This window comes from Paramormyrops kingsleyae, chromosome 5 (genome assembly GCF_048594095.1).
Source record: "Paramormyrops kingsleyae isolate MSU_618 chromosome 5, PKINGS_0.4, whole genome shotgun sequence".
Lineage (NCBI taxonomy): Eukaryota > Metazoa > Chordata > Actinopteri > Osteoglossiformes > Mormyridae > Paramormyrops > Paramormyrops kingsleyae.
This window is the reverse complement of record NC_132801.1, coordinates 7,012,984-7,038,437: the sequence shown is the minus strand read 5'-3', so window position 1 is coordinate 7,038,437 and position 25,454 is coordinate 7,012,984. Positions and strand designations below refer to the sequence as shown.

The following is a 25,454-nucleotide window of genomic DNA, read 5'->3' as shown; positions in this document are numbered from 1 at the left end:
CAAACGCTATATGTCCCTCAGAGAAATCATACGCAGAAGAGACTGGAAGACGGACTTTTAATCACAGACAGGTGCACCACAGAGGACCAGGCACAGACAGCTATATGTTGCCATTTCTTGTGTGATGCGCAGAGTATTATGGGTATTTTAGTCAGAGATTATAAAACCCTGCAAAATCCCTGTAAAATGATAACCCCAAGGAAGTCGCCCGATTTCATTGGTCACCTGTGGTCAAATGTTATGATATTTACAGCCACCACAAACTGTTTATGTGCTGGCGGGAGGGAATGGGTAGTATGGAAGTATGGAAGGTAGGTGTAGTATGGAAGGCGAGTACGTGTGTAGAGTTTGCAAAGTTGGTCTGACTCATAGTTACTAGCAAGAGTATAGCATTCGCACGGGGGGGTGGGGGGGGGGGGGTGCACGGTGGTGCAGCGGTTAGCACTGTCACTTTATACTTCTTGGCCCTTGGTTTAAGTCTTGGTGAGGGTTCTGTATGTGGAATTTGCATGTTCTCCCTGTGTTGTCGTCCAGAAATATGCTGAGGTTAACTGGGATTATCAAATGGCCTGTAGGTGTGAGTGTGTCCAGCAGTAGATTGGGGCCTCAGTTCCTGCCGTGAGCCATTAGCTATGAAATTTTGCTGGATGTTCAGTGAATGATGCATCTATCTTTCATTATGTGGGTTGTTTTCATTTCAGTGACCATTGGGATGAAATACTGCATGTAGATGTCCCACCGTTTGCTGGGAGTCAGTGTCTGTCGTCCCCCAGAGGCCACTTTCTGATCACAAGGCACTGCTGACTCGTCCTGAGCAGCCATGTGATCTTTTTCAACTCTCCAATCATCTGCCTCCACAGTCTGTCCTCTGCTAAAACAACAGGCTCGCCTCCCGCCACATGCTCGTCGCACTAATAGTCTCATTTTCACTCCATCTTTCCTTAAACTTCCTCCCAGGCCAGACGCTGTAGTAATTGCCATTTCTTAGATATACGGCTGCTTGCGGTCTGTCTCCCTCCATCCCGGGCTGTCTCTCTCTGTCTCCCTCCATCCCTGGCTGTCTCTCTCTGTCTCCCTCCATCCCGGGCTGTCTCTTTCTGTCTCCCTCCATCCCGGGCTGTCTCTCTCTGTCTCCCTCCATCCCTGGCTGTCTCTCTCTGTCTCCCTCCATCCCGGGCTCTCTCTCTCTGTCTCCCTCCATCCCTGGCTGTCTCTCTCTGTCGCCCTCCATCCCAGCCTGTCTCTCTATGTCTCCCTCCATCTCTGGCTGTCTCTCTCTGTCTCCCTCCATCCTGGGCTGTCTCTCTCTGTCTCCCTCCATCCCGGGCTGTCTCTCTCTGTCACCCTCCATCCCTGGCTGTCTCTCTCTGTCTCCCTCCATCCCGGGCTGTCTCTCTCTGTCGCCCTCCATCCCTGGCTGCCTCTCTCTGTCTCCCTCCATCCCTGGCTGTCTCTCTCTGTCGCCCTCCATCCCGGGCTGCCTCTCTCTGTCGCCCTCCATCCCTGGCTGTCTCTCTCTGTCGCCCTCCATCCCGGGCTGCCTCTCTCTGTCGCCCTCCATCCCTGGCTGTCTCTCTCTGTCGCCCTCCATCCCGGGCTGTCTCTCTCTGTCTCCCTCCATCCCGGGCTGTCTCTCTCTGTCGCCCTCCATCCCGGGCTGTCTCTCTCTGTCTCCCTCCATCCCTGGCTGTCTCTCTCTGTCTCCCTCCATCCCTGGCTGTCTCTCTCTGTTGCCCTCCATCCCGTGCTGTCTCTCTCTGTCTCCCTCCATCCCTGGCTGTCTCTCTCTGTCGCCCTCCATCCCGGGCTGTCTCTCACACTTGCAGGGTGTGATTTCACCCCCGCCCTGCACCCATTTTCTCCTTGCCGAAACGTGCCACTCCGGCGTCGACCCAGCACCGTCTGTACTCACTCTTCGGGGGGGGGGGGGTGGAAGGGAGGTGTGGACCTGAAGTCAAATAACAGCAGGGTGACTGTTCCCCTCCCACGGTGAGCTCCGTCTCCGTTGTCGGCTCCCCTTCCTCTGCCCCTTATCTCATTTTCCTTGGCTCCGCCCACCCCCCAGGCATTCCATTGCTTTCCCGCAAACCCGTTAATCTCGAATGAAATGCAGACACGCTGATTCAATTAAGAGAAACCCCGTGGATCGGCCCCTTGTCACCCGACACCTGATCCACCTCCCTGGAAGCTACAATTCAGACACAGCCATGGTCAGAGGTCATGCGGTTCATGGCTGAAGCACCAGCACTTCCTGCTGGAAGAGAAGAACATTGACCAGAAGCCAAAAACAATCCCTTAACCACAAAGTTCCATCAGCGGCCTACCGCTCTTGATTCAGTCATCTAAGCCTTTGTTTCAAGCTTAGGATCAATAAACCCAATGTACCCCATCCCCATTTTTCTGGAAAGGTCACCATTCAGCATTAATCCCTGGAATGATCTCACCAGGGACCCACTTACAGTTTAATAAGAAGATCCGTCAGACCATGTGACCCCCGTCACTCACTGTGTGGTTCTCATGGACTCAATCAATCAGCATCTTGTGCTTGCTTTACTCAAGTAAGCCACATGCCATAGAAAATTAGCGATTTAATGATAGCTCATAAAGGCGGCAGGAAGCCTGGTAGAAACACGCTAGGTAATATCTAAGCCTGTGTTCCAATTTAGTCTGCCTCATTTATAATTTTATTAGGAAGCATTTTTCCTATTATTGCAGTAACATTAGGTTTTTCCACTTAGCTTGAACAGGAGTTCCAGTGAATGAGAATGGCAAAACAACAAAATCGTGAAAATTCTCTGTAGCTGTGCGATTAGTTTACAAGTGGAAAAACTCGGGCAAGGCTTTAAGACACATAATTGTTTGAGACCTTATTGGCTGGATTTTAGGGCCCCAATTTTCATGAATAGCTAATGTGAAATACAAGAAGATGCATAGGTGCACCAGAATGCTAACAGGTTTAGCGTGTCAATGAACATCATCCCCTAGCTGCATTACTAAGATCATGCAAGCCCTGCAAAAGTGGGCTTATTTCAGTCCTGTCAGGGTTCTGCATGCATCTATCTGCTTTCTTCAGCTCTTTAATTGCTCTTTATTTGAGAAGAGCTGTCGCTCTGGATGAATTCGGACCTGACTCAAATCCAAAGTGTCACCGAAACACAACATTCAGTTTGAAAAGCCTTTGATTCTGTCGGCACTGCCCCCTTCTGACCTGGTGCAGACCAGCAGGTTCCGAGACCCCCCCCCCCCCAGCACACCCACACCCAACCAGCCAAATACCCCCACACCTCCTCAGCCATCCCCAGCTGTGCTCTCTGTCCTGACATCCCATTTAATTTTAGGTCCAGGGTAGGCTGGTAAAGGATAGAACAGTGCACATCTTTTGCACACGCATACGGTCCCTTGGCTGGCATCAGTTCTCCAATGTCTCTCCGAGAGACTGAAGCCCCCCCCCCCATGGTGGTGTCTAACGAGGTCCTTGGCTACCCCTAACCCAGCTACTGTTGGCTTTCTCCTCTTGCCAGAGTGTGTTGTTGTAGAGCCATTACATACCCATGTGATCCACTGTGAATAGCATCAGCGTATTAAGAGGGCCATGGGCTCCGGTTGGTTAATGCCACGTGGCACGTTTCTTACAGCATGCAAGCAGGAGCTGTCCCGCAATGCCCCCTTGTTTTCGCCTGGAACTGAAGTGTGAAGATCTACATATTGAATACAATCTGCGAGAACAAATGAGGTTTTCCTTCACAGCGGTGTGCCCTGCGTTAGCGTGGTGGGGGGGTGGATGCCTTCGTATGTCTGTCCGCACTGGACGGGACGAGGATGCCAGCAGAGCGGTGTTTCGCCTGCATGGATCAGTTCCTCTCACGTTCCTGAGCAGGATTAGATGGAGATTCGTACCTGTTCTCAGTGGTAGGTGGCCAAGATCTCCAAGCCTGGCTCCGTTCCTCAGCTCTTCCTGAGAGCCATGGGTGGTGCTGAAGATGGGCTGGAGATGTTGGCTGTGCTCTACACGTGGATGCACATCCCAGTCTACCAAGAAAACCCTTTCATACCCTCTTTCTGCTTTAAATTCAAGGTAAATAGGTCAGATCCAGAGAGTAAAAGTCCAGACCAAGATTTTGCTCAAACCAACCAGTTCGTAATCTGTGACTGTGACTGTTAATACTCCACTGGTTTGTTGAAACAAAATTTTTGTCTGTATTTTTATTCTCTGTACCTGAATGACCTACCTTAGATGGTGACACTTTCTGTGAATACCATGTCTATGATCGCATTCATAAGACTTTATAATTAATTCATAAAGCAGTATAAACATGACTATTATTTTTTAAAAGGCATTACACATCGTATCCATGTTTATTATACATTATGAATGTTTACGAACCACGTTTATTATGCATTATCAATGTTTACGAGGCTGTCATCTATAATGCACTATAGATGCAGTACAAAGCATGCTTAATTCATATACTCACCATTATAACATACTATGAAGGTATCTGTAGTGCATTATAATTGACAGCTTTAAGTAATATGTTACCTATATAGTTTCAGTCTTTAATAGAAATCTTGACAGTGTTTACTGGACATTAATTCACAGAACATGTAACGCGAGTGTTTCAGCAAAACGGCAGGATGGTTTAGTTTGTTGGTGTCAAATAAGTTGCGATTCGGGGGGGTGAGTCAGTGGTTAGGACTAGGCTTGAGGCCGGGGGGTTGAATACGGCCTCTGGCTATGCTCAAGTGGGAGATTGCACGCTCTCTCTGTTTATTCCACGTAAAAACATTTAATTGGTGAGCTGGTGCCTCTGAAGTCCCTACTGTGTGTCACCTGGCATGGATGGTGCCCTGCACTGGCTCACTGTCACCCTGTGCTGGATAATGGATATACAAACCTAAACGGCATCAGAGACATAACAGTTGATATTTCTGGGCATAAAAGGCTGGGTGGGGGAGGGGGCCTTTAGGAGAGGATAACAAAGGAGCTGAAATGAAAACCCCCAGGGGTCCGGGGCCAGATGGGGGTGGCCAGGGGACATGTATGAGTGACGGGTGAATCACACGAAGATCCACTGCGTTTGAACACTGCGCATTTCCAATAGAAAACAGCAGCCAGGGCGTGATAAGTGAGCATCGATCATGGGAGACAGCTGGTAGCCAGGGGCACACAGCAGGAGCAAGGCCCCCTGCCAGTGACAGTGCCTCTGACCACTGGGAGCACTGGGAATGGTCTCTGGAAACTCACACTTTTTTATTTTTTGAGTAAGGTCACCTATTTATTGGCTGATTGGTTTGATCTGGGTCAGAGAGCAGGTCTGGAGGATTGGAGGAGAGGATGGGGAAACATGGGGAAGACGGTAAGGAGGGGAAGCTTGGGGAAGGGATGCCATGTCTGAGCAAGAGGGACACGAGGGCTGAGTATGAGGTTGCAGCCCAGGGGCGTGGCTGCGGGTGGGGATTCTAATTTCACTGTGCATACTTTTATGTTTGAGGTCTGCTAGAACAGATTTACATGCTCCAGTATTCAAAAAACACATTATTTTCCCCATATTGTACATCTTTATTCACTCTATAACTCTGACTGAAACGCTCTGTTAGAGGTTTTAGTCCCACCCCCAATAAGCCCAGTGTGCTCTGATTGGTCAGCTTGCCCTACATGTTCTGCCCCAGTCTTGCAGTCTGCAGACAGATCTTTGCAGACAGGCAGCCAATAAAGGTTGTGTTATGGGGTGACCTCACCATGTCACAGAAGTAAGGGCTGGATTACCAACGAGGCGTTTCAGCCAGATTAAAGAAGAGTGGTTTCTGTAGTGAGAGTTACTCCATTAGGTGTATAATTTGGGCCTTAGACCGTTTACGTGTACATAAAGCTATGTAACACACTAAAGGAAACTGAAAAACCAGAAAAGCATAGTAGGGCCGTTAGTGATTTAATAGGATTGCCGAATGATTAGATTAACTGCACCTACCGCATTATACCACCGCCCCCCCTTCCCTTATATTTCATCCCTGGTGCCCAGCAAACATACTCAAACCCTACTCCATGATTTCATCCTGCTAACTGGTGCAGCCTGGACAGAGTAAACATAAGGGGCCTGTCACCTGACCCTGTCTCACTGAATAGTTTGTGTCTGAGTGTAAATTATGCATGTGAGTCTTTGTAGTAAACATGTGGTAGGCTGTAGAGGTACTCCACCCCCCCCCCCCCCCCCCCTCGTAAAATTGGATTGTTGTCCTTCTGTATGTAATTAACGGCTTGAAGAGGGTGAACTTACCAAGCTGCAGTAGCAAGTCTGTTTGTCCCAGCAAGCACCCTGCCCAATGCAACACCACCAGGGCATTGGGGCAAAACCATGAGGGGTTGGCTCGACTGGATACCCCTGCCAGGTTGCCGTGGTTACAAGCTCCAAGGTGGGGCGGGGGAGCGGCGGTGGGAGAGGTCATTACAGTGACGTCGACAGCGTCCTACACCGGTGGATTCTCCCTAATATTTTTATAACCCTCATTTCAAGGCTGGGGAACATTTTCACAAGAGCGGAAAAGATTCGAGGATGTTTAATAAGGCTGATGTATGAGCCTCTGAGACCAGCTGGTAAAATGTGAAATTTCCAATGAAAGGAGAACGAGATAAAATTAGGACAGTGACGGGAGGTGGCCCGCGGCTGTGGGAGGGGGGGTGAAGGGGGGGGGGGCTGATTATTCACTTTAAATTGCAGATGTCCCAAAGTCACATTTCTTCAGCAGCTAGACTGTGACGCGTGTCTGTATTGAAAAATGGATATAGGAGTTCAGCAAGGCGGGAATTTCATCTTGAGCTGTTTGACTGTGACGAGAGGAAGAGCCGTCTTTCAGGCTAACATGACAGAGGCTCGCGGGCGAGGAGGCCGCGTTATATCTGCGTTCTGAAGACCAGCTATAACAGCGTATTTTCTGATTGGAACCCACAGCCCTGAGCTGAGGCAGCAGTTAGCTGTTAGCATGAGAAGGCCCTTCCTGTGTCTCTCTCTGACAGACGTGGGAGGGAATGAGCTTTGAGCCATGGGGGCGGGGGGGGGGTGCTGATCATGCCAAACATGACATCACCCGCAGAGACGCAGGGAGGGGACGCAGGGTGCTGCACACTGATCACCAATCAACATGATAGGGGACAGTCCTTGGGGACAGTGGCAGATTGGGTACAGCCTGTGCTGATGTCTTTCGGCGTTCCGTAATGTCCCAGCTGTTCCACACAAAGGGTATAATCTCATATAGATTGATTCTGGCCCCCAAACCAAGAGAAGACTTCACTTTATAAAGTGGTTAAATCATATTTCGTTAGATTTTTGTTAAAGTGACCTGTGCAGACTTTTACCTAAAGTGACTGCCATAGTTCCCAATCTTACACTTCCCTGGTTCCTTTTCTGAAGAAGTTCAAGCCAAGTTCAAGCCACGCAACAACAAGAGCGCCTAAAGAGAAATGCAGCAGTGGGGGAATATGAGTGGGAGCATGTAGCCCCCCATTTGAAATGACACTCCAGACGGCCCCTCTGTTTCAGCCATGCCAATGGATGCATCCAGCACCGGACGGCGCTCCGTGTCCTGCCAGCGACTCCAGTGCTGCTCCTGGTCGTTTGCTTCAAGGCGCCAGCAGTGTGACGTAGCGCTGTCCTGCAGGGACTCTCACCAGTGAAATGAACACAGGTTCTCCAGCATCTGGGGATCTGGAGTATAGAAGGGAACTCGATTCTCCAGGGTGGCCAACTTTGGTCAGCTGACTGCGTGACATTTCCAATGAGTCAAGTCTGCACACACATGCACACGCATTTACATGTATGTAACAGTTTTATTACCTTCTAAATAGTCTCTAGGGTTTACAAACTACCCCAGTGCTTTTGAGGTAGCTAATTTTAGGTTTATAATGGAATGATATAGATTTGGCATAAGATTTCTTGCGTTAGAGTCTGAAAGCATGAGTGTCACGCCAGATGTGTGACAGCTGTCAAACCTGAATTTCAGACCTCAGAAGTGGCTACAGGGGGTTGGCATTCAGGGAGCCCCCACGATTCATGCTGGTAATGAACACTCCGGCTAGCTCGCTAGGCATTGCGGGTCAGCTGACCAGCTTTACCCCCCACTTGCCTGGCCTCCCTCCCTCTCCTTCTGAGACTTTTCCACGTACCACTTGCCTCGGTAACAAAACCCTCTGAAATGTTAAGCACTAACCGCGTGTTGAAGGCACTGACACACAGACCTTCAGTTTATGACATCTGGCTTCCTGCAGAGGAGCAGTCGCAAGTGCCGTTCAGGTTATGGTTCCTTGAGACGGATTACCGGAATGTTCCAGACGTAGCCTTGACCTGCCTTTCAGTAAACGACTCACACGGCACAGCTTCCGGCCTGTAGCCAGGCCTCCCTGGATGTATCCGGCTCCTTCAGCCCCGCGGCTCCACTCAGGCTACCTGGGTCTATTGCCCGGCCAATCTGGGCCCCGGATACGCCAGACAGGCACCGATTACATTTTGGTTCAGGCCCACAGATTCCTTTACGCTGCACTTTAGCTGCAGGGAAAAGTGCTCTCCACAGACTCGTTAAGGTAATTAAAATCTCCGGCCGCAGTCATTAATTTGCTGGTGCCTTGCACCAGGCTGACCCACCTGGCATTACTGTTAGTGCTCCATTTTTATCAAAAATGTTTTTGGGGGGGGGACAGTAGCCAGCTATCACACACTGCAAACAGAGGCAATCAGCTGTGGGTCCCCCCCTAGCGGTGATGATAGGATTTTCAAGAAGGTGGACATAAGAGAGGCTGTAAGTGATAAGGAGGGTCCAACCTTATTATTAGCCAATGGAATCTTTGTATTCAGTGAGTGACAGGGGAATAAGCACCAGGGAGCCAATCAGCTTTCAGCTGGGGTCAGTGCCCCTGTTGGTACACACCCTTGATGTCCCTCCAAAAGTCCATCTACCATCCAAGTAGCTATTCCCCACACAAATAACAGAGAAAACAAACAAGCAGCTCAGGCTCTGCTTGCTGGCCTTCAGCTACTATATGGCAGCAGTGCAAAACCTGCTGTGATGATCACAGTGTGCTCACAGTCATTCTAGGATTTGTTTCCCCTATATGTGATTGGCAGCGCAAGACAGGTTCCTGCTGCCAGTCACGTGGCTTGTTGGTTTTTACCTGATCCACTTCCAGTTTACCCTTTTCTTGTGTGTTCTGGCTTTCTTTGGGTGTAAATAGCCCCTAGTATGAGAGAGAAAGAGTGTGTGTGTGTGTGTCCACCCAGGCTGAATCCTCACACAAAGCCAGTCAGGGGTTTTGTTTGTGTGTTTAATATTTAAACGTGCCTTAAAAATTCTGTCTCTTCCTGCTTTTTTTTTTTTGCTGAAATCTGACTGGTGTGTTACTAACTCAAAAGGAGAGTGGCTCTTTCAACGCTGGGCTTGGACTCACAGTCGAGAAGCAAAGGGGGGGGGGGTGGTGGTTTTAAGGGGCGCCTGAAGAGGGGTGAATGTCAGCCTTCTACCCGAGGCTCCCTTTCATGTCGGAAAAGGCACAGCAGGCCCCCCTGGGAGATTTCTTCCACATTTTGCCCCTCAGCTCCTGCCTTCTTGTCCTCTTGTCATTGACCTGAAGGCCTCTGGATTCCAAGTTGTCCATAAGTTGTTTTTACCGCCCTGAGGTACCAGCCTCCTGTTACATGGCATGACATTCTAACCCCCATCCCCAAATGCTTTTGTTTGCTCAGAGCTGGATAGATTCAGGAGCTTCGTTTGTCAAATCGCCTGCTAAATAAATAAGTAATATGTTTCGTGTCACATTGTGACAGTTTGTTACTACTGTATGATTGTCATTGTCACCATCCCCGCTACGCTGGCAGTGAAGAATGCCAACTCTACTCCTGTGCCAAGGTGTGATTGTCATGACAATGTCCCCACTGTCCCTGGCAGAGCAGAACACCAACATAACTTCAGTGTCACAGCCCAATCATTACGACGCCGTCCCTGTCACCCTGACAGGGGAAAACTCCAGCATTACAGCAGTGTCACGGCGGTGACTCTCATAGCGCTGTCCCCACAATCCCGGCAGCTTGACTCCTGTGCCGAGTTGTGATTATGTGACCCCGTCAGCGCGGGGATCCCTACTGTGAAGGCATGTGACTGCTGTCACTCCGCCAGCCACTGCGATGACAGGGCGCCGACTGTCTCTCTGTGGTGCCAAAGTGCCTCGGCAGTAGCAGCGCAATAATGCCGCAATCGCACCAAACTTTGTCACCACGCCGCCCGGCCGAAAACGCCGGTGTGGCTCAGGTTTTCAGGCATGATTGTCGATGGTGACAAAGACTGAGGGAGAATTTGCCGAGGGAGAGTCGGGGTAGCTTAAAATACAGAAATGGCGTATTTTAAACTGCATAGACAGACAGGCAAAGTTAATCCTTTTAAAAAAGACTAATAGGAATGCAGGATATACTGCAGGCAGTATACTTCAAAAAGTACTTAAAATAACATTTTTAAACTTACACAATAAAGAACTGACAGTATGCTGAGGGTGTAAATATTTATTTGTTGTATTCTTGGTTTGTTTGTACCGTTTCTCAGTGATTCCTTCCACGACGCCGGTCTCTCCTGTTATCGACTGGCTGTGGCTCTATACAGTAAAGCTTGTCAGCTTCCCTGCACAGTATTTCAGCACATAAAACCACAATCGACACTCAGCTGTTTCTCTGGCTTTCTGAAATCGTGTCAGGCTCGGCGCTGAAACTGAAGATTATTCTTAGCCTTTTTTAAAAAAAAAAAAAAATCAGAAACCAAAAACCTGGTATTTATCATGTCCAATTCCTCAGTTCCGTAAACGTGGGGGCGGTAGATCTATTGCCGTGCTTGGGGACACCTTTTCCTCACTAGCAATTGGTAAGGATCACGCAACACAAACAGAATAAAGACAAAAACGTTGTTGCGACTTGTGCGTATCTGCAGACGGCTTTCCGCCATTGTCGTTCTCTGTCCTAGGAAAAGGAGTCGCCATGACGAGTGAGGAGTTTCCCGGAACCTTGGGGGTGTCTCACACTGGAGCGGGCGTGTGTGAGGACTATGTCCCTGCCCAGCGGGAGGAGGCCATCGAGGACCTGGGGCAGGGCGATGATGCCGCCAGTGACCTGAGCACCCTAGTGATGCCATTCCCCGAGCTGGCCCCTGTGGTCTTCTTCTGCCTCAAGCAGACCACCTACCCTCGGAGCTGGTGCATCCGCATGGTCTCCAGCCCATATCCTTTTAGTGCGTGCACAGAACTGACCCACAGCTGCCCTGTACACGTGAGTACTGGACCAACGACAGGCTATGGTCGCCTCGTTATCCATGGTAAAATTGCATCCAGTATGTGGATCCTACCTGTTGCCTGGAGACTAACAGAATATCTGGGCATTGGATAATCCTCTTTGAACTCGTGGTTTAAATCCAAGCTGGATCGAGACATTGATTCTACAGGTTGTGCTTTCTTTATGAGGTCTGTCCTACTCCCAGGGGGCTTTGCGCCTCTGCCTCCAACATCGCCCTTTACATCTTGGTCTTTTTTCTTATTGGATGAATTCAAAGATAAAAAAGCTTGTAAACTGCAAAGGAACCGTCCTCCTTTCAGCTCTTCCTAATGATGCATAATTCTGATGTTGTGATGATTTATTACACGCTGATTTTCCAATGCAGGAAAAGCATGATTTTAAAGATCTGACAGTTTGAGCGAATGTTCCCTATTGTACAGGGAGATGGGAGCATGATTCTGTGGTGTTTTCATGTGCGGTGAGATCTGATCCAGTCAAAGCTGAGCTCAGTAATATGGAGGGTTCCTTCCAGCCTTGGAAGGAATGAGTAAATGGGGAAGGGGAGCAAAATGGTGGAGAAAGGACCTCATGGACCTCATGTAGCTCAAGGCACTGACGTCTGACCATCCTTGCTGTTCTAAATGTCACCTTCGTGACCTTGAGGTAAAGCGTCGCATCTTCCCATTGACTGAGCTGTCACTATTTGCACTCAATGTTGGCTGCAGACTTGACGTGCCAAAATGATACAGATCATTGTAAACAATGAGTAAAAATTATGCCGACAGCTGGTCCTCAGCAGAACGTTCAAGCAACGTTAAACTAACACTGTTGGTCTCCAGAATTCAGAACATAGAACTTTCCCAGAACCCACAGCAGTAACGTTGCTTTATGACCATCCTGGCTGTTTCCTGTTTCGCTCTGTCCTATATCATCCTGCAGAGCAGTGTTTCTCAACCCAGTCTTCGGGGACCGCCAAACGGTCCACAGTTTTGCTCCCTCCCAACTGACAGCCTCCCCCAATCAAATAATCAAGAATACCAGGTACAGGTGTGTTGGGAACTGAGAGGAAGTAACAACATGGGGTAAGCTGGACCTAGCTTTCACAGCTGACCAAAGGCATGGCCGGGAGTCAAACCCAGGTTCTCCTGGTTATTAGACAGGCACTTTAACCCACTGAGCCACAACACCTCTTCCCAGCACTAGCAGCACATATAGAGATTCCAACCAGTTGAAGCCCTTTCTTGCAGTTTTATCATTTTCTTAGACTTTCTCTCAAGCTTATGTGGGAATGCTGCCATAATGCACACTTACCCATAATGCACACTTACCCATAATGCACACTTACATTGCTAGCTGGTTAGCATTTGCTCTTCACCCAAGCGACACGAGTTTCTCCACATCAATCACCAGCTCGTTTCATCTAAGCCACTTTCCCCAACCCTAAACACGCTACGTTTTTTCCTCCCGGGTTTTCCCTGAAACCTGCTAATCGTAGAATCCGCCACGTTCGCACTGTCGCCTCGGCCCCGTTGAGCTTCCCTCATTATGGCGTTCACATTCTCGTGGCTCGGGAGTTGCATACGAGGCGCCTTTGTCGCAGTTTATGGCTCAGATACATTTGAGAGCAGGAGGTGGTTGGGTGCAGTACAAGCGCAGTAAACTAGGACAAGTGGATTGATGCACTTGGGGTATTCATGGGCTATTGTTTATGACACAGAGTGCTGCTGGTGCAAATTAGAGTTGGCATAACACACGGGAGACTTAAGGACAGCATCTGCTGCAGGCCGCCATGATAAATTATACCGGGGAAGGCGGAGGGGTGGGGCGGGTGCCGGCCATGGAGCGACGTGTGTAATCCAGGTTGTGGATGCCAGTAATCCAGCTGTTTCTGCCTGGATGACATGGAAGGGGAGGGGCAGTGGAAAGAGCCAGGGAGACCAAGGGAATGGGATAAGAAAAGGGGGAAGCCGGATATCACCTGCCGTGGTGCTGCACTGTGGGAGATTAATGCTGAGACAGAGGAGGCCTCCATTATATAGATCAGTGTTTCCCAGACCCACAGCCGGTTCACGTTTTTGCTCCCTCTGAGCTCCCTGTCAGACAGCCCACATTTTTGCTCCCTCTCAGCTTCCATTAGAAGCAAAAACATGGACTGTCTGTGGGTCCCCAAGTACCGGATTGAGAAACACTGATTTAGATTAATTATTACCATGCACTCCAGCGGTCCGTTTTACTCTAAAGTACCAAAGGTTTTCTCCCATAATTCAGTCCAGAGAGAAGGATCTTCCTTAAATATGTTCAAACTTCCCCCAATAATACAGAGTGGTGACTTTGAGCTATGGTCTGACGATAAGAATTCAAATATACTACATTCTGTCTGTGTATTATAATATGAAGTCATATTAATGCAAATGAATAACCCATTCGTGGGTAATTTTAATGGGCTGTGCACCACATGAGATAACAAATTTAATCAAAAAGATATATGTGTATTAACTTTTTCCTGCACAGTAACAGCTGTTTCAAGTAGCTTTATACCTGGGTGGTGGTAAACGTCTTTAAACTAGTACACTGGCCTTAAACAATGAGGTAAAGAAAAAAAACAACAACATTAACTTGTGAGTTTTATTATCTAGCGTGATGGGGGAGAGTTGCGTGATAGGAAGACTGGAACGGCAAGGCAGGGCCCGACAAGGTCTTCGGCGTAAGCGGAACGCAGCTGGAGCCGTCCACAGGCGCCCTCTTAGTGTAAATCGTAGCAGTTACAGCCTTCAGACGAGATGAAGGCTCTGGAGGCCAACTGCAGCTCGGAGTAAATCAGCGCTGGGGATGCAAAGCATTGTCATGCAAATCATCCCCATAACCAGCAGGCCGTGTTATTCAACAGCTGCCTCACAACTCGGAGGATTATTCCCTCCTTTATTTTTGCCTTTATGAAGCGGGTCAGCTGGCTCAGCGCCAGATGCATTTTTATAGGGAAAAAATTTGTTTTGTTAAAGAAAGGGGGAGCTCTGCACTCTGAGTTGTTTTTCACAAGACTAGTTCCAGAGTAAAAGAAAGTTAGTAAAATAGTGCTACACTCTGTAAAGTAAAGCGGGTCACTACATGATGACTACACTTCACTCCGCAGTCCAGACGCTGGGAAGGGTGCCCCCTACAGGGACGGTAAAATAAGCACACGGTTTGTCTCGCTGCCGTCCTCCCGAATGGCGAGATGAGCACAGGTACATTGGAAGGCTTCTCTTCACATATCCTGTAATATTCTCATGTTAGAGACACATATTCAGCTGAGAGTGAAGCTTGGGGTGCTAGTGCAGGGTCAGGTGATTTATCCAGCACCCCTGGAAGATTTGGGTTTGGGGGGGGGGGGGGGGCGGGGATTATGGGTTTAATATTTTTCTCTCGGAACTTGAAAATTCCGAGTTGAGTGACAGCACGTCCGATAATCTCCCGTTCGAGCTACCCACATCTCGGAACAAACATGGCTGCCTCCATAAACACGTTGCTGTGTGTTGTTGCTTTATTTTTTTAGCAGATTTGGAGTTTTCCAAATGGAGAAAATAGAGAAATGGAGATTTTTCCGAGAGACAAACAAGAAACACGAACTAGCCAAACCACATTAAAAGCTTTATAAAATATTTTAGTACATTCATAGCGATATTCTTTTTTCGAACAGTAAACAAACTACAAACAAACCAAGTCGCCATGTCGAAATTATGTCACAGGGGCAACTCGGACAACAAAATCTTGTCCGACTTCAACGTCATAAAAGGGGCGTGTTTCCGACGGGAAGTGACGTTTTTCGAGTTCCGACTTGGAGAGAAATAATCGAACGCACCATTACTCACAAGCCCAATAACTCTTCTGCCGAGGCTTAAACCAGCGACCTTCCGCTGACGGGCGCAGACCTAACCCGCCGGACCACGCACCGCCCCCCCCCCCAGCTCTGTTGTCCTCCTCCCAGCTACAGTATAATAAACATGTCATTAAAAGAAATTTCCCAAGCTTCTGCCACCTTTGTGAGGCACATTCTCGCCATGGATGGGGTCAGGTGACGTTGTCGCTCTCTGCTCCCCTGGTTGCTGCCTAATGCCACCTAATGATCCACCAGCCTGTGTGCACCCCCCCCTCCCGCCCCCCAGCTTGGCACCACTCGCTGTCTACGCTCCAACTGCAAGCAAATTAGAGGTGATTTTAGTGATAAGTGAAGTTATATTTCATGCTGAGAGGCCAACCTTATCATTAACCAATGATATGTTTTGACTCAGTGAGCGACAAAGGAGGGGGCCTATCAGCTTTTAGCTGAACCAGGTGCACCCATGGCCCCACCCCTGCGGTTCAACAGCACAGTCTGATGCATCAACCCCATATGGCCACCATTTGGAAGGCGAGAACTTTCATTATAAGACATAATCCAGTGCCTTCCTCCTTTATGAATAGCATTAAATCCCGAATACTTTCTCATTCTTTAGCAAGATTGCAGGGCACCTCCAGGACACGCACCCTCTTCATTAACCCTTTTACCGAGAGTGATTGAGCACACTGCACACCCCAGAACCTACTTCATACTCCATTCCTGGCCTAATTATTCACATGCATGTTTTCGGTAATTATAAAGTCGCGTCGGAGCGCAAGCCGGAGCTGTTACAAATAGTTTCCAAACACGAACATGCCACGCTATTAACTAGCATTAAAATTAATGAGAAACATGGAAATTTGCATAATTCAAATAACCATTGTGCCGCAGATATTTATAATTGTAATCATTTAGAAGCATACCCTTGTACGAGAGCCTCATTTCCCGAAAGCAAATACGCTACAGCTGTTTAATTCCGCGTTTCCAAGCTGTCACCCTTTATAGGCATAAAATAGCTTCTTAACTAACCTGTGATTGGCTGCCTCGTCGAAACAGCATTTGTTGGCGTTGCTCTCGTACCTCCAATTGCCACACTGCGGCCGTTTTAAATGCTGATGGAGGTTGCGATCAGAGCTGGACCGTGTCAGCGGGTTGGAGCTGCCCTGAAGGAGCCAGCAAAGCTGCTCTCTGTTCACTATCACTCTCTAGTTCTTATTTTTCTCTAGCTTAATGGATTAATGCCAGGCGGATAGATAAACGGCAGCAGGACAAAAGCTGCTGAGGAAAAGAGCAGCCAGAAGCAGGCTTGCAGATCCGTGGTTCTCAGCTGATTGGATAAAGCCTGGCCGAAAAATGTTTTTTTTTTTCCCTCATCTGCTATTAGAACCTGTATGTTCTTTTGAAAAAGATACAGTACCAAAAATGTATAATGTTTACTTAAGGTAACAGAATTTATTGTCTCTGCGAGAACATGTCTCTTAGACTGCCAAGCTGCATTGTCACAAAAAGATATCAGGACCATAACACCGTAGACTCCCCACTCGCCGTACAATCCAGCGTAGGCAGTAAGAAACCATACACAATAAAAGGAGCAACATCAATAGGGTTAGACCTCAGATGATGGTGCCAGTGAAATCAGAAGGATTCTTATAGGATTTGTTGCTAATATTGATTGACAGGCATACAAATGACTTTCTGTTCATGTTCACCTCGTACCGAAGCTCGGCGTAGCATCTATCTGAAAGCTCTGATGAAGGAACACGGGACAAATCTCAAGCTGTTCTGTAGCCTGTCCGACGGCCGTCTGCGCAAAAAGATCTTGGATGGCGAGTAGCGCCAGCGATTTTTAATTTTTAATTTTTTGCATCTGTAGAAGTCCCGCTGCACATGCCTTCGGTTTCCAAACGAGGCCGAGATCACCTAACGGGAAAAGCAACGCAGACAGACAGCGTTCTCCGTATGGACGACCCGGTAGAGTGTTACGCTCCAAATTCACACCAAGGTTTTTATAAGAACTGGCTCGCTCTCTACCGCTCGCGAGCGGCCTCGTAACAAATTGGCAAAGGTTGTTTCTCTTTGTTTTGATGGCGCCGGGCGTGAGACAATGTGAGGCCGTCGAACCAAAGCGTCACCCGGCGCACGCTGGACAGTCAGACGGGTTTCATGAGGCCATAAGCAGTAGAGCTGTCGCGGTTGGGGCGCTGTAGGCTTTGCAGCCATTGCTCTGCGTCGGTGTGAAGGGCCCATGAGGTGGGAGAGTTTTACACATGCTAAGGGTGCACCTGCCTGACTAGCCCGTCTGAGCGTGCCCAGTGAGAATTCCGTGAACCCACCTGGGGATGCGTGGGCTTAGCTGTCTCAGTAGCATGCGAGCTCGTGTGGCATTTAAGGCTGAAGGCAACTTAATAAACAACAGGTGGGCATATGTGCCAGGATTCTTGATATACTGTAATACAGGGTGTATAACTGCGATCATTGCATTTGTAAGCAAATCAGTATGGATTAAGCCACACCCCCTTGAGGGGGCACAATTAATGTAGTAGTACACTATTACTTAATGTATTAATTAACCAGCAACTGAGTGTTATTTATGTACCCATGTTCGTTAATCATTAATCAAGCACAATTCATGCAGTTACTATATGTGTTCATGATTTGTACTTGAGTAGTAACCAAGTTACTAAGTTACTTGTGGCCCTTTAAGTGAAGTGTAACCAATACATACTTTGAAAATCATTTAATCACATTAAAAATGATTTAATTTGGATCTGTAGCTGGTGTGCAGCTCTGGACACACTTCCAGAGAAACAGGAGTCATTATAATCTTCCTCCATCTTTCCTTAACAACATCAGGAGACTTTTAAATTATAAGACACCTTTGTTTGCATCCATCTGTTTGAATGGTAAAGTACCAGCTGCCGGATTAGCAAACAGTTTCCCTGTGTGATCCAGAACAGATCCAGGCATTTGGTGGAACAATTTGTGAAACAAACCCAAGATTAAAAGCATTCAGCTTGTTTGCTTTTGAAAATTCAGCGAGAGCTTGCAACAGCATCTAAGTGGGATTCATGTTTAGAGCACCCTTCATCGCGTACCAGAGATTCTAGAGTCCACTGTGCGATAACTCCTCTCTTTAATCTCCTTGCATTGTTTTATTTTTCCCTGCTTACGCGTATAATTCTCCTTGTGCAACTCTAATGCGACTTGTGCATATTATCTTCGTTTATAGACGCTCCCGTTGGAAAGGATGATCAATTCTTGTCCTTCATGAATCATCATGTTAACACAGAAAACGGATGTAGTCTCTCTGCAAATACTGAACAGCTTTCTCATGCCCAGAAATCACCCTTTCAGTGCTTCGACACTATCGTCCGAGCAGACGTTAATAGTTTTAAGAGGTTTACGGTCTGATTTACGTTCAGGAATTAGCTGAGTAGCGTTGCGATAGGGGTGAGAAAGTGCTGGCTTGGCTTTGGCAGCACTCTGTGATGATATCATAAAAAAAAATCACTCAGAGGTCCTGCGATTTCATGTTTCACATTTAATGCGCTGCTGGGACCATAGAAGGACACTGTCCAATTTGCTGTGATTGAATTCACCTTAAACGAGTGAAGGGGTCTCGAGTGTCCTCTGCATGCAGCCGAGAGCTGCTGGATGTACCGAGTCGCTCGCTATGGGTTGATTGCTGAATTTGTTGTAGATATTAGCATAGATATTGATATCTCAAATGCTACTCTTCTTAAGCAGAAGCCTGTTCTAATCAGGACGTGAGTGACGTGCCACGTTTCTGCAAAAACATGTTGATTTGCCGTGCAGTTTGTGTGTTTTCTTGCAAAGCTGCCGCTCGTCCATCTTGCTCCTTAAAGACCAGGTGTTACATCTGTGTGGTGGCCCCCTCCCCCTTTAATAAAGGCCCCTGGTGTCTGTCACTTTCTGTTCTGAAGGTACAGATCTGTTCAGCAGAGCCACAGAACTTCTTCTCTAGTGGCTGTACAGAAAAGTCTCAGTGAAGAACGGCAATATGGGGATATGGAAACGGCATAAAGGCATAAACGGCATAAAGATCAACTTAGTGGTTTCTAATCTGTACTAACAGTCTGTGGTATCAGTACTAAAATGTTTATTGTTCAACAAGAGCAAACTTAGAGATAAATAAAGTACTGAAAATTGGAGTGTGGTCATACCTTCTCTTAGTGGTCTGTTGTGATTGTTTCCCATTTAAGCCAGTGCCTTTATTGGGGTATAAAGATGAAAACTCTATAAATAAACAGAGCTGGGATGTGAGCTAGAGAATGAGGTGCATTTAGCTGGGTCAGCCAAAACCAACCACTGATCGTACTGGGCTTTAATGGGCAGATCAGTCCACTTCAGGTGGGCTGGCTTTTATTAGCCAAAGTATTTGTTGACAGCTGGTGTCCCAACTGGTATGGTGCACCCCAGTTTGTGCCCAGTGCAGCTTGTGATAGGCATCAAGCTTCCTCCCATTACCCGGATAGGAACAAGAGTTAGAAGATGGAAGGATAGATGGATGAATGGTAAATGGATTGCATTTATATAGCACAGTTTTGCTACTCTTTCAAGCACTCAAAGCGCTTTACAGTTATGCCTCATATGCACCCATTCATTCACCGGTGGCAGAGGCTGCCATGCAAGGCACCCACCTGCACACCAGGAGCAACTTGGGGTTCAATGTCTTGCTCAAGGACACTTTGATGGGGTCAGAAGGAACCAGAGCTCAAACCAGCAACCCTCCGGTTACTGAACGGTAGCACTACCTCCTGCACCACCATCATCCCATCAGATGGATGGATGTTGGCACATGGCTGGATACCAGTCCCTATGGGAGGTGCTGTTATTGTCCCCACGCCTTGCTCCCTCCCCCCGGCCCACGGGGATGGAACAGTGCCTCAGATCATTTTAATCACGTCATGGGGAAAGTGCATGGGGATTTAGTCTAGGCAAACGTCTTAATTACCTATACAATGTACAAGAGGAAGGGCAAAATGAAGATGATAAAAATAGACATTGGCAGGCAAATTTAATGTACATAGCCCTTAATTGTTTGCCTTCTGCCATTGAAACACTTTGTTTGACGACATCCATAATTGTGGGGCTTTAACTCAGCGATGATTTCGAAGTCTTTGCCTCCCGCTGCTTCGAAAAAGAGCCCAAATGTTTTACAATTCCCTGGCGCCCTGCTGTAAGGCCCACCTTGTCTCTGGCTATATTACATCTCAGTGATTGATAGGAAGCTTTTGTGGAGCTGCGCGGCACAGAGACGGCCACAAGGGGCAGCGCCGATCTGATAACAGGTAAGTCAGATCCTGGTCTCTTACATAAATCAAGAGACAGATTATTGTACTTTATCATCTGTGACCAATAAAACCAGGTCAGGACAAATATTGAATGAAGCAGGAGTGTATTTTTAATACCCTGGGGAAGATGGAGACCTTCTTCCACACAATTGTGCGTATGAATTTCATCGCTTCCTGGCCTTAATCCCATATTGTCCTGTGTGGGAAAGAAAAGTTTGTTATTTGGCTGCTAGGTATTGCCATATGTAGCACGATGCTTTGTCCGAAGGTGCCAGCGTAGCTTACGACGATCCACTTTAATCTGCTTATAGCGCCGAATATGCATTTCAGTAACCGTAGGTAATATTCCTCGCTTAGGGAATGTGCTGCTTTTTATTCAATATCCTAGGATCTTAATCATTCAGTTGCTAAGCAAATGTCTTTGGCCTCTGTGACTTCCTGCAGTTGATAATTATCAGTTTATGCTGCTATTTCACTGGAACATCCATCTATCTTGCTTCTTCTAATCACATATCCAGTAATTTAAAATAATAATAATAATAATGTGTGAGTGTCCTTGCTGATGGGTTGTTCCCTGCCTCGTGCCATAGTTTCTGGGATAGAATCTGGACCCACGTCACCCTGAATAGGCCATGTGGACATAGAAAAATGGATAGGTAATAAAAATAAGCTTTATTTGCAAGGTTTCATTTCTCATATTCCGTGTACCAGTGCAGGGTAACAGGGAACCTGGCGTTGGGAAGCAATCAGTTTTGAGCAAAGTGTGTTGCTGAAGGTGGGCTGGTCCTGGGACTTAAAGGCACTCGAACCTAGAGCCTTGGGCACAGCTCTGCAAACCTCCAGGCCGCCCATTGGTCACGTTCCTTGTACCTCCTAAGGCAGGTGGTTCTCAGCTTGTTTGGCCGCATTTTTCCTTGGTCATTTCAAAATGTCGCTAAAAGTCAGTGCAGTGATGGTAAGTCGAACGTGATGCAGGAACCGTAACACAAAGGAACAGTAACACAATGCCTTCATGCACCCTTAAAACCCAAAAGTCCAAAAGTAATTTTCTTCAAACACACACCCCAGGAACCAATGAAAATGACCCTGCTACCCACTCTTGAGTCGCGACCTTCCAGCGACAAGCATATCAGGGATGCCTGGAATTTAATTCCACCTCATTGCTAGCTGGACTCAGTATGCTAATGTACAGAATTCCAGAAGTTCATTTATCTTTCCAAAAGGTTTCCCGGGGCAGTTCGTTCCTCTCCCAGTTTTGTCCCCTTTATTCCTGCCTCTGTTCCCAAGTCGATGGGCAGTATCATTCCCCATGCCCCCCACTCGCTTCGGGGCCGTGCTGACCCCGTTAAATGCATGGCACAATCCTGGTCTAGAGCCTTCTAGGGTTAAGTCACACCCCTAAAGTTGCTGCAAAGTGAACCGGCACCTCTCCTGGTCCTCCGTGCCACTTTACATGGATTACTTTTGCCGGCGAGCAGCACTTCCAAATGTCAGCGAGTCCGCAGAGCTGGAAAGCCGTTACCGTATGTGCGGTGAAGGATCTGTAAGGCGAGGGGGGGGGCGGGATGCTTTATGGAGGGCGGAGAAGTCAGGAGACACGCCCCTCCATCGAGGCAGGACTGGGATTAAAAATTGGCCCTGAACTTTGAGGCCTCCATGGTAATTTTTGGCGAGCATGTTTGGGGGGGAGGGATGGGGGAGATGCAAGATGAATTTTGTAGAATTTTTACAACCAGGGGGTCCCAGTGGAAAATGTCTAGAATTCCAGATGGACTCAATCCTGGCTTTTCTCGGAGTGATGAAGAGACCCAAGAGAGGGCCGATGGGGTCAGAGTCTGCATTTAGTCATAATGTTTTGCCTCTCGATCCATATCTGCTTATCTCCCGTTGGAGCCAAAATGGCTGTTTTGGGTCTTTTGCTCTCATTATCCTGAGCGCACAGACAGTTAGCCCTCAGCTAACCATCACCGAGACTGTTAGTGAGGCAATCTCAGTCTTGCACTTCGCCGCGTAACCCTGTAGGGTCTGGCTGTTTGGGGACTGGATTCGTGACTGAAACATCCTAATTAAATATTCATATTTTGTAGAATTCATGTTATCTGTGTTCCGTGTGTGAGTTCCCTCCCGTAGCCCAAAAGCATGCAGATTAGTCCCTAAATTACCCATTGTGTGTGATAGTGTGGATTCCTGTCCAGAGTGCCCCTTACTCTGTACCATATGCTGCTTGGAATTAGCCTCAAGCAGGGGCGGATTGGCCATCTGGCAATTCTGGCAAATGCCAGAAGGGCCGGACCATTTTTTAAATGTGAGCCGGTCAGTTTTTTTTTTTTTAATATGTATTGTTTTTACATGCAGGCAGCTTTTATCTCTTGCAAGATGTGAATATTATGATGATGATGATGATGATGATGATATTAATAATAGTAATAATAATAATAATAAATGTTAAGCATTTGGCCCAATCGGCGACAGCTGGCTGGTTTCGAGATGGGCCGACCCGATCCGACCCAATCAGAGGTTACGCGAACGTAATCAAAATCTGGCAAGAATGTCGAACAGTAAGTGCAACACAAGCTAATTGTCAGAGATGGACCGTAAAAAAAGGAAAGGCGGTGCCGAAAAGCTCAGAGAAAGCAAAAAAAAGGCTCTAAAATCAGACGCTGCCAAATGCATAAAATTTACTGAAATATTCTCCAAAGGTTTAAATTCGGCTTCTGCATCGGAGGACAGTAGCGCGGTAGAGGAGGTAAGAAGAAAACAGAAAATATACTTCTAAGTCATTATACTAAAATATACTAAGTAATTTTCACACCATTCACGCTACTTCTGACAGTTTTTGACAGTAACCTACACGGTGTTTAACAGTTGTAAGCTTAGCGTAGAACTCCCGTACATTTTAAAATGTCATTATCAGCAGATAACGTGGGATTTAGGGTATACAGACTGCTGTATGCTACTAGCGATATAGTCTAACATGCAAAAGAACCTATAGCTATAGCCATAGTACTGTAGGCATTTGTAGTGAACTCTGAATACATAGCTAGTCTTTAAGGTAAAACATTAAATACATACATAGGTTACAGTATGTAATTAATCCTTAGGTAGGGTGGAACATAGACTTCTATTACAGGCAATAGTGTAATACATCTATGCAATAGTTAGACAATGTAAAATGAGACATTGGCTTGCTTATGTTCTCCCTTGACTGAATCGTGTGTTCATCTATTCAAAACTAGAATGTTTCTGGACCCAGTGCAGATAGCTCAGCTGCTGCAGCAGAGTCAAGTATCATGGAGGTAGGAAGACAGCAATGAGAGAGACACACCCTGACACAAATGCTGAGAGTTTCTTAATACTGTGTATAGAAAACTGATATAGAAACCAGTTAGGGGTTGCCAGTGGGGGACTAGTTCACCACAGATGTCCGATCAGAGACAATGAGATGCAATCAATCCAGAATTCCTTTGATTCTTTATTCTTTCCACAAAGTTTCCAACAAGTACTGAGCATGCAAGTGCTAACAATCACTTTGGGGTATCCATGTGGGTTGGTGTGTATGTGTGGTCTACAACAAATTAGAATAAACAAATTAAGGAATCAGAAAAACGTATACAAATAAAGATACTAAAACACTTCCATGTACAATCAACATGAGTATGAGATCACTGACTGATTGCCAGAAACACTTCAAAATAAAACCTCATGTGAGCCTTTTTAACACTGTGGCTCTAATTAACGATAAATTAACCCTTATGATAGGAGTAACCTGTGAACACACATACACACCTTTACACACAAATGGAGATGCAGCACTAGCAACACTTCAGCATACTTTAATTCACAAATAACTATATATCATGAAGGATTTTTTTTGCTATATATTCTATTCCTTTTTGTGCTACTGTTATTACTTAATTGTACTCTACAAGACTCTACAAGATTCACAGATTGTTTTTTATTTAGTTTTTACTGTATGTATAAATTTGTTATAAACGAGTTATTTTTGTTCCAGTCACATACATTACATGTTTAAATATCTATTACATATGGTACTGCTTATATTATTTCACCATCTGTACACCAATATAAGTAGTGAATGTGCGTGTCCGTGGGTGGGGCTGTGTCAGTGTGGTAATGTGGGCTGGTGTGGCTACAGTGCCAGGGCTGAATTATTGTCCCAGTCCGCCCCTGGCCTCAAGGGTCAACATTACCCTAAAGTTATGGATGGATGGATGGGTGGATGGATGGATGGATGGATGGATGAGTATTGGTATTTCACTAAAAGAAAATATCCACCCAATAATAATAATGGCAGATGATTAAAAATGAAAGCTGTCTAATTGCTTTGGGTGTTCTGAACTGCTTAATAAACGAATAATAAATAATAAACAAAATGAATAAGCTCCCTGTTGTCACGTCCATGAGGTTAACATAGGACATGACTGCAGGTCAGAGGGGAGAATGAACAAGGTAGGGGCCTGTTAGCCAGGCAGCAGAAGGTCCAGCCAGATGGCGGTTAGACAAAGTCCATCTGGGTCAAGCCCAAAGCGAGGAGTTCATCCGGAGCCCCTTTGACAGGGATCAGAAGCCACCTCCCAACTTACATTTCATCCACCTGGTAGATGCCCATACGCAAGGGACTGGCTTGGCCAGGAGATGTAATTAATGTAGTGTATCTCTACCCAGTCCTCTGGAACCCCCAGACAGGCCACGTTTTTCTGAGCTCCCAACCAATGAAGAACACCGAATACAAGGTACAGATGTGCTGGGAGACGTTGCGGAAGTATAGTCAGTCACTAGATACTTGTCCAAGGGGCTGTTTTGCAATGATACTTTACAATTATTTTTATTTAGCAGAAGCAACATACAGTACAAGTGAGGCAAATAGCATATTATAAACATACATTCTGTCAAAAGTCAACAATTCTTAAGTGCAGCTAGACTGACTTTCCATTTAATGAAGTGTAAGAAGCGTTGGAACTGAAGCAA

General features: G+C 46.9%; 1 protein-coding gene across 1 annotated transcript in view; it reads left to right on the top strand.

Moving 5' to 3' along the window:
* The window catches only part of LOC111859731 (voltage-dependent T-type calcium channel subunit alpha-1I-like), a 170,010-nt gene that overhangs the window by 32,459 nt on the left and 112,097 nt on the right, over nucleotides 1-25,454 (top strand). Inside the window, exon 2 of the mRNA XM_023842701.2 lies at nucleotides 10,990-11,242. Coding sequence (XP_023698469.2) covers nucleotides 11,004-11,242 — 239 coding nt within the window. The 5' untranslated portion in view covers nucleotides 10,990-11,003. The remainder of the gene's footprint in view (nucleotides 1-10,989; nucleotides 11,243-25,454) is intronic.